General features: G+C 55.7%; 1 protein-coding gene across 1 annotated transcript; it reads left to right on the top strand.

Annotated features, from left to right (window-relative positions):
* Positions 1-526: 526 nt before the first annotated feature.
* On the top strand, positions 527-8,447 carry GLMP (glycosylated lysosomal membrane protein). Its single transcript, XM_065420525.1, has 6 exons — positions 527-619; positions 4,252-4,509; positions 5,056-5,256; positions 6,476-6,694; positions 7,508-7,785; positions 8,279-8,447. The coding sequence occupies exons 1-6, from the start codon at positions 527-529 to the stop codon at positions 8,445-8,447; spliced, it is 1,218 nt and encodes a 405-aa protein (XP_065276597.1).
* Positions 8,448-9,120: the final 673 nt, after the last annotated feature.

The raw sequence follows: 9,120 nt of genomic DNA, 5'->3' as shown, positions 1-9,120 counted from the left end.
AGGCAGGCTGGCTGCTGCACCCGCGGGTGCATTGAGCCCAGGCTCAGAGCCCTAGCAAGCTGGATCAAAGCACTTTGGGATGACAGATGTTGAATAAACGCCAGATCAAGTATGCGAGTGAGCTGTGAGAACAGCCTCGTTCGGGCTACATCAAGGGTTCTCAGACTGGGGGTCAGGACCCCTCAGGGGGTCGGAAGGTTATTACAGGGGGGGTCGCGAGCTGTCAACCTCTACCCCAAACCTGCTTTGCCTCCAGCATTTATAATGGTGTTAAATATATAAAAAAGTGTTTTTAATTTATAAAGGGGGTCGCACTCAGAGTCTTGCTATGCGAAAGGGGTCACCAGGACAAAAGTTTGAGAGCCACTGGGCTACATCCCCCTCCCCTCCCCTCCCCTCCCCTCTTTTCAGGCTGCGGCTCCTTTAAGAGCCGTCCTCTCCTTTAAGAGCAGACCGCCCTGCCCCTTTAAGGCGGGACGAGCCGGGCAGGCGCACGTGAGGCGAGAGTTGCAACACAGTAGCAAACATGCTGCGGGGAAGTCGCCTGCTGCTCGCTGGCCTGTGGCTGCTGGCGAGTGTCTCTTGCCTGCTGGGGGACGCTGCGGGCTATCGGAGGAAGGTGAGCGGGGGGGGCTGGGGGTTTGCTGCAGAAGCAGGTTTAGTGGCTGTAGCCGCTTCATGCTTCCGGGGTCTGGCCCCCGGGGACATCCGTGCAAAGAGGGGACCGCTCAGCCTTGGGGGGCTAGGCAGAGACCGGGCAGGCGGGGATCGGCAGGGAGAGGGCCAGTGCCTGGCTTTGCAGGCTGTGGCGGGGCTGATGGGGGTGGCTGATTGGATTCATTCAATTAGCTCGACCTGCATCCCCTCCTCCCCCCGATGTTGTTGGCTGAGGTCTTTCTCTCTGGGCAAGTGTGCCATCGCCTCGCCACGCCCTGCCCTGCCTTCCTTGCTGCAACCTCTGCCGAGTCCCGTAAGGGGAACAAGCTGCCCTGCTCTGGGGAGGAGGGCGGGCGCTGGCTCTCCAGGAAGCTGGCTTCTTACCCTGGCCCAGCGGCTCCTAATGCTCCTTCCCTACAGCTGGGCCAGAGACAAGCCGGGGAGTGAAATAAACCAGAGGCCTGTAGCTTGGCAGCCCCAAACAAGCAGCTTGAAGAAAGGGGGGGGGGCTCAGAACCCTGCTAATGGCACCGCATGGGGGCCTGGGCAGTAATAATTGAGGGTGTCCCCGGGGGGACGACCAGCAGAGAGAGGGCAGGGAATGACTGGTTCAGGCAGACCCCTGTCGGCCCCTAGTGGGGGGGTCCCAGAAGATGCGCTCAATATGGCAGTGAGTGCTGGGGGGAGCTTGTCCTACAAGTGTCTGGAGGTCCTGTTCTTGGGGCATATTAGTTATAAATAAATAATATATGGAGGTATACCTATCTCATAGAAGTGGAAGGGACCCTGTCAAGGCTGTATCCCCACTTTGAACTTTAGGGTACAAGAGTGGGGGCCTGCATGAGGACTTCTAAGCTTAACTACCAGCTTAGTTCTGGTCCGCTGCCACCATTCCCTACCCTGGGAAGCTTTTAGAAACCTCTCACCAATTCCCTGGTGAATACAGATCCAAACTCCTTGGATCTTAAACAAGGAGAAATTGACCCTTGCCCCCTCCTTCCTTTCACCAACTCCTGGTGAATACAGATCCAAACCCCCTTGGATCTTAAAACAAGGAGAAATCAATCAGGTTCTTAAAAAGAAGGCTTTTAATTAAAGAAAAAGGTAAAAATCATCTCTGTAAAATCAGTATGGAAAATAACTTTACAGGGTAATCAAACTTAAAGAGCTCAGAGGACCCCCCTCTGTCTTAGGTTCAAAGTACAGCAAACAAAGATAAACACTCTAGTAAAAGGTACATTTACAAGTTGAGAAAATAAAGTAAAACTAAGACGCCTTGCCTGGCTTTTTACTTACAAGTTTGAAATAAGAGAGACTTGTTTAGAAAGATGGGGAGAACCTGGATTGATGTCTGGTCCCTCTCAGTTCCAAGAGCGAACAAAAACTTCAAACAAAGAGCACACACAAAAGCCTTTTCCCCCCACCCCACCCCCCAAGATTTGAAAGTATCTTGTCCCCTTATTGGTCCTTTGGGTCAGGTGTCAGCCAGGTTACCTGAGCTTCTTAACCCTTTACAGGTAAAAGGATTTTGGAGTCTCTGACCAGGAGGGATTTTAGTACTGTACACAGGAGAGCTGTTACCCTTCCCTTTATAGTTATGACAGACCCTGAAAGGTCATAGAGTCCAGCCCCCTGCCTTCACTAGCAGGACCAAGTACTGATTTTTGCCCCAGATCCCTAAGTGGCCCCCTGAAGGATTGAACTCATAACCCTGGGTTTAGCAGGCCAATGCTCAAACCACTGAGCTATCCCTCCCCTGTAGTTCATGAATAACCCCCCACTCCTCCTTGTTAAGGCCAGCTATAAGCACCCTCTCCTCCCAGTGCCCTCCTGGTTGTCAACAGCAGTCTGCTCTCCCCAGCCGGCCTCTCACTGGGTGACTCACAGGGGAATGACTCCTGCTTACAGAGAGTTTCCCTCTTTCCCTGACATGCCCTTTCGAAGCAGGAAGTGGAACTGCTGAGCTGGTTCCTTTCTAAGCCTGCAGGCTCCAGGCTAGCAACTGTGGGGCTTCCGCTTCTGCAAAGCGCTCTGGCTCCTTGGGACTTTCCTTTTTCGTTTTGATATCGCTTGGAAGAAGGGAAACCTCGTCTTCGATCTGCTCTACCCAGTCCTGCCTTGGGGGGTGGGGATGAACTAGATCACCCCTTGAGATCCCTTCCAGCCCTACCTTTCTGTGGGTCTATGAAACCACCGTGCTTGTCCCAATAGAACTCTGTTAGGGGTGTGATTTATTTGAACTTATTTGATTTTTTGTTTTTTGTTTTTTGTTCGCAATATAGTTATACCAGTACAACCCTCCCAGTGTGGCTGTAGTTATACTGGTGTAGAGGTGCCTTGTACTGGTATCGCCTATTTTCCCTTCCCATAGAGGAATAGTTAGACATCATCCCATTTATACTGGTATGCCGCCTCCACACTTGTATGGCTTCAGCTATCCTGGGATAGGTGAAGTGGTACAACTTTTTGGTGGGTTTCGACAAGGCTTTTATGTTATGCCTGGGGGGTGTTTGTCGTCTGTCCCGTGTAATCAGAGCAATGAAGCAAGACCAGCCACAAACCTCTTGATTCTCCCGTTTCCCCTGCATCAGAAAAAAAACTGAAAATCGATGTCCTTCCCTTCCCTTGGTTATTGAAATTCTGCTCCTTTCGGTCAGATACTTTGGCCGAAGTGAAGCACACCACAAAACCAGAGGCTGCTTGATGATGGGAGCTCTGTCTAGATGGCTTGGATGATTCGATGGGTCTCTTCCAACTCTTAACATCTGGAGCCTTGTGTGCCAGACTGACGATATCTGGCGCAAACCTGATGGAATTAGGAGACACCGTCTCGAACTGGGTTTAGTACCTGTGGGGTCTATTGTATTCAAAATGGTGTGTGTGTGTGTGTGTGTGTGTGTGTGTGTGTGTGTGTGTGTGTGTGTGTGTGTGTGTGTGTGTGTGTGTGTGTGTGTGTGTGTGTGTGTGTGTGTGTGTGTGTGTGTGTGTGTGTGTGTGTGTGTGTGTGTGTGTGTGTGTGTGTGTGTGTGTGTGTGTGTGTGTGTGTGTGTGTGTGTGTGTGTGTGTGTGTGTGTGTGTGTGTGTGTGTGTGTGTGTGTGTGTGTGTGTGTGTGTGTGTGTGTGTGTGTGTGAGTGAGTGATTGTACCTCATTCCTGGAGGAGGTGAAGCCCTGTCTGCCGGGGAAGGATGGCCTAGTTGTTAGGGGCGAGCCTCTGGTTTGGGAGACCTGGGCGCAGTTCCCAACTCGGCCCCAGACTCCTTGTGTGATATCAGGCAAGCCGCTTAGTCTCGCTGGGCCTCAGTTTCCCCCCATCTGTAAAAGGGTGGATACTTCGCTACCTCACAGCAAAGGTTTTCTCAGGCCTAGATGCTGTGGTAATAGGCTGCCTTTACCTGTCTGGGACCCTAACGGGCCAATATAATGCAGAGCTCCAGATCCCCAGTGACCCTAAGGAGTCTAAGGCTGACAATCCTGGTCTAAGCTTGTCCTGCCACTGCCCAGCAGGGCACGGGCTGAGCGGAGTCTAATGAGCTCAGGAACGGTCTGTGTGTGTGAATAATTCCCTGCCTGCTCTCTGCCTCCCACCGCCCAGGTGACCCTGCAGTCCGTCCCCGGCTCGAACAGCTCCTCCGCCAACCTCCTGCACGTGCGGGCCGTGGGCCGGAACAACACCCTGCACTACGTGTGGAGCAGCTTCGGGGCGCCCACCGTGCTGCTGCTCTACACCCGGAGCGAGAGCAGCGCCCTGCGCGTCAACTGGACCAAGCTCCTCTCGGCCTCCCCCGCCGGGGCCATCTGGATCGAGCCGCCCGGCAGCGTCGTCTACTCCACCGCTGTCGTCTTCACCAAGGTCAGGGGCGGCGGTGGGGGGGAGGCTGGGTCAGAGCCGAAGGAGCCACCTGCTTAGCTCCCGGCACAGCTGGTCCTAGAAGGTGGCATTCAGCTCTGCCACATAGGGCATCTGGCTGCCCTCTGTTCGTGCCCATTTGCTGCCTGATGTGGGGCTGTCCCTGTGCAGCCTTCTCCAGTGTGCTGTCCCCCATCTGCTTCCCCGGGGGGGGAGGGAGGGGTGCCCACCACTTCTCTTGGGGTGGGAACCCTGCTGTGGTTGCAAGTTGGGGAAACTATGCTGCCTCTTAGCCTGTGTGCTGTGCCTTTAAACTTCTGGCAGGAGGCAGCTCCTTCCTGGGGGGGGAACAAGCCCCAGTGAGCATGCAGGTGGGATGAAAGGAGGGGGAGGGGTTTGGTGCCTCCCTCAGTAGTCAGGGGAAATAGGTGGAACATGCATGGTGCCCTGCATTGCCAAGGGACTGGGGTCAAGTATGCACGTGCATGGGTGTGTGTGTTTAAAGTCTCTTCCAATTCAAATCGAGGCCCCTCTCCCTCCTGCTCCCAGGTGTTCGAGTACAACGGGGCCAATGTGTCGGCCCTCTCCAAGGGGCAGGAGGAGCCGTTCTACCCCCCCTACGACCTGGCTGGCTTCTCCTGGCAGAACGTGAACCACACCGTGAACCAGACGGCCCTCACGGCTAAGTTCCAGGGGGTGGACACCTCGGACCCTGGGGGGGCCTTCCACAATGGCACCATCTCCTTCCAGGTGAGGCAGCCCTCCCCCGCCCCACTTCCTTCCCGGGAGAGGAGTCTGTTGCTGCTAGCCGTCCAAGGGTGTGACCCAATGCCCACTGAAACTGATGGGAGGCCTCCCAGGAGCTCTGAATTGGGGCCCCTTGGGCCTTCTTGGCTATACCCCCTGTGCCATTGGCTATATGCTACACACCCTCCATGCACCCCTCTAGCCCCCTGCCGGGCTCTCAGCTGCCTCTCCTCTGTTGCTGTTGACCCTCTCCCTGTCCTGTGCTGGTTCTCTGGTCCCCTCCCCAGCCCTGTTGGCATTCCCCAAACAGCATTCTTCCCCCTCCCCCACATATATACCCTTTCCCTCACCTCTTCCTGATCAAGTAGGGGAAAGGGCCTCTTCCCTGAGCTTACAGCAGGGCCATGGTTAGGCGGGGCTGCGTTGGGACCTGCTGCACGACTACCAGAAGCCACCCCCTATTCTAGCCCTCTGGGAATAGAACCCCGGAGTCCTGGCTCCCAGTCTCCTGTGCTGTAGCGTGAGAGCGTTCCCCAGAGGATGGGCCACTCCTCACTGGTTCCCCAGTGGCCCAGCAAGACCCAATGGTTTCTCTGACCTTCTCTCAGCCCCCAGGACTGTTTGGAGAAGGTTCGTAAGGTTCATAGATTAAGGTGAGAAGGGGGCATTCTGATCCTCTGGTCGAACTTCCTGTAGAACACAAGCCAGAGAACCTTGCCCAGCAATTCCTGCATCCAGCCCATAACTTCTGGGGGAGCTAGTGTGTCTCCTGAAGAAAGACATCCAGGCTTGAGTTAAAGGCTGCAAGAGATGGCGAATCCTCCAGGGCCTGAAGTGCATTGTTATTCCAATGGTAACGCCACTGGGCTGGATAATCTGGCACAGTTTCATCGCCGTAGGCTCCTTCTGGTTGCTGTAGGGCGTATGAAGTTATAAGGGGTGTCGTGACGAGTCCCCCATATCCTTGCTGTAACACTTGTGTTATGGTAGCACTGGATACCCACCTAGTGCTGGGTGCTGCACAGACACGATGCAGTCCCTGCCTGTAAGAGCTGACAACCTGAATGGACAAGGGAGGGTGTGGGGGGAAACTGAGGCATAAAGAGGGGAAGTGACTTGCCCAAGATCACTCAGCAGGTCAGTGGCAGCGCTGGGAGCAGACCCTGTAAGTTCTGAGTCCTGGCCTGCTGGACTGCTATTCCTCTCATGCCTCTGCCTCCAGGTGACTGCCTACGAGCAGGGTGGCCGGGACGGCCCCCTCCCTCGCCTCCTGCACACCGCCAACAGCTCCAAGGTGGAGTTCATCATGGACAACGTGGCCCCGCGCGGCAACAGTTCTCGCTTCATGCTGGAGGTGGTCACGGTGGAGGAGAAAGGCGGGCGCAAGAGGCTGCAGTCTGTGCGGTCCATTGATGACGAGTACACGCCCACCATCTTTGAGGTGAGGGCTAGGGGGCGCTAGGGTGCTGAAAGCCATCTAGCTGCCTAGAAAGAGGCCGATTAGGAGCCCGTGGTAATGGGCACCATGTAGGAGCCGATATAGAATAGAATGGGGAGGGAAGAGGCTGGAGCAGGAGTGAATATGACCCATGTTGGGGGGGGGGTGTCCCATTCTAATGGCTGATGCATATATTGAGGATAAGAGTCTACTACCAGTGACAGTGAGTGGAGTTCCTCCTTTAGCTCAAGTGGTAGAGGTGGAGGCCCTTGGTGCTGCATGGTGCTAGTGACCTGAAGAGGTTGTGATATTGGCAGGGGACGACACGCAGATTTAAGTCCAGGTTGGTTGGAAAACAAAACTTCCTGAGAAACATTGCTTGTTTGGGTTGGAATTTTTGTCTTTGATGGAGACTTTCCAGACTGCTCTAATTCTCAAGCTTCAAATGTTAAGGTCAGCAAAGGGCCCTTCACCTAATATTTGTCCCCACGGTGTTTTGTTTATGGCTTCTACAACCTGTCTGTGCTATTCTGAAACTTCCCTTAGGAGCCTGCTTGTATGGGAGAAATCCAGGCACGAGAAAGCGAAGTCACTTGCCTGAGTCAGTGCCAGAGCTGGGAAAGGAACCCAGGAGTCCTGGCTCCTGGCACTCAACTTTGACCTGCAGAATGTGCTCTCTGGGTTCTGTCCTGGGCACTGGAAGGAATCCTGGCTCCCAGCTCCCCTGCTCCAGCGTGAAAGCAGTTGGTCGTCATGCCCTTGCTTCGTCTGCCCTCTTAACATGTTGCTCTCTCCCCTCTCTCTGGGTGGGGGCAGATGGCCCAGCTGGTGTCCGAGCCCCGCAACGACAGCATCGGCCCGAGCTTCTTCCAGTGGAAGACGACGGCGTACGGCTCCAGGGAGGCCAGCCGGGAGAACGCCATCCGCTGCCGCTACCACCCCCTGCAGACAGCCAACCGGATGCTGCCAGGGCCCAGCATCGCGCACGCCTACTTCGGGGAGGGCCTGGGCCGCAGCCACCACATCGCTGCCATCAATATCTCCTTCGGCGGTGAGGACGGGGAGGTCTACGCCGAGAAGGGCTACCTGAGCTGGTGAGTGGTACCTTCCTTCTGCTCCCCCGCCTATCTGAGTGGTATCTCCCCACCCGTCTTCTACCCACTACCCCTGCAGAGTGCTAGGTGCTGCACATGTGCAGCCCCTGCCCTGGAGATCTCCAGGCTAAAGGCCTCTGTTTGGCTCCCTGTAGTTGGCTGCTGCTGCCCCACTCCCCCTCCCGACAGGCCTGTGGCTTGGAAAGGTCAGTCACTGAGCCTCATTTCTCCCTGTCCTCCAAGTAGCTTCCTGTGTCCTCTGCCACGGGCTACTTCAAACTCCCCCCAACTATCTCTGCACAGAGGGGAAGTGACTGGCCTGCAGGGCAGAGGCAGGATTTGAACCCGGGTCTCCCAAGTCCGGTGCCTTAGCCCCAAGGCCATCCTCTGTCCCCATTGGTGGGAGGAAGGAGGCCATGGGACTCCGCTGATTGGCCCAGACCGGCCTCTTCGTCGCTGGCTAGCCTCTTCCTTTGCTCCCTGCTTCCCCCAGGTCTGCCTTGCTTGGCTTCGGCACGCCCCCGAAAGACGCCTTCTCTCCCCTCGTGATGGCCATTGTGGTTGTGGCCCTGGGCACCCCCGTGGTGCTGCTGCTGGCGGGAGGCCTTGTGGTGCTGTTCGCACGGAGGAAGCGCCATTCCCAGTACGAGCCCATCAACTGACTGACGTGGGCAGGACTCGGAAACAGCTAGCGCCGGCCACGGTTCTCTCGCCGGACCCTCGGGCTCCCCCAAGGCTCCTGAAGTGGTTGCTCCTGGGAACTTATTTATTAATAGCCACGGTTACGCGTCCTCTTCTCTCTCTATCTCCACGGCCCTGACCCCTCGTCACTCCAGGCTCAGAGGGGAATAGTGCAGTGACCTGCAGTGCTACCTCCGCACCCTGGATCCTGGCTCTTCGGCGCTCGGCATGGGGGGGCGTGGGAAGGAGACCCGCCATGTATTCATAACTGTTCGGCTGTCTGATGTCTTGAGGATGGACTGATCCATTTCTCCCTTACTGCTTCTAAAAGACTTTTAGGGGGTATCTGGCACTGAGGTTCTCCACGGGGGCTCTAGAATACCTTCCAGGGCAGGGCTGGGATCCAGCAGGGCCTGCCCAAGAAATGCCTCACTTAGGGGGTCAGAAACATTAGCAGTTTCTAGGCCAGTGTCTAGCATCTCCCTTCACTCCTAGTGTCTAGCGTCTCCCTTCACTCCACCCATCAGCGTGCCTGACCCGGCGTTCACAAACACAGAACCTTCTCATAGGGCACTTTGCAAGGTGCTACCCAGCTTCTGGTTTTAATCGCTGCTCTTGTTTTAAACCAGCTGGTGAGGGATTGTGGCTTGGGGG

Source organism: Emys orbicularis, chromosome 20 (assembly GCF_028017835.1).
Source record: "Emys orbicularis isolate rEmyOrb1 chromosome 20, rEmyOrb1.hap1, whole genome shotgun sequence".
In the NCBI taxonomy this organism is placed as follows: domain Eukaryota; kingdom Metazoa; phylum Chordata; order Testudines; family Emydidae; genus Emys; species Emys orbicularis.
This window is presented reverse-complemented; position numbering and strand designations above follow the sequence as displayed.

Excerpts from the sequence above, each read along its gene's own strand:
- GLMP (XM_065420525.1), top strand. The coding sequence starts at position 527 with ATGCTGCGGGGAAGTCGCCTGCTGCTCGCTGGCCTGTGGCTGCTGGCG. Across the intron at positions 6,695-7,507 it reads ACACGCCCACCATCTTTGAG|ATGGCCCAGCTGGTGTCCGA; the intron begins GTGAGGGCTAGG and ends GGGTGGGGGCAG. Across the intron at positions 7,786-8,278 it reads GAGAAGGGCTACCTGAGCTG|GTCTGCCTTGCTTGGCTTCG; the intron begins GTGAGTGGTACC and ends TGCTTCCCCCAG.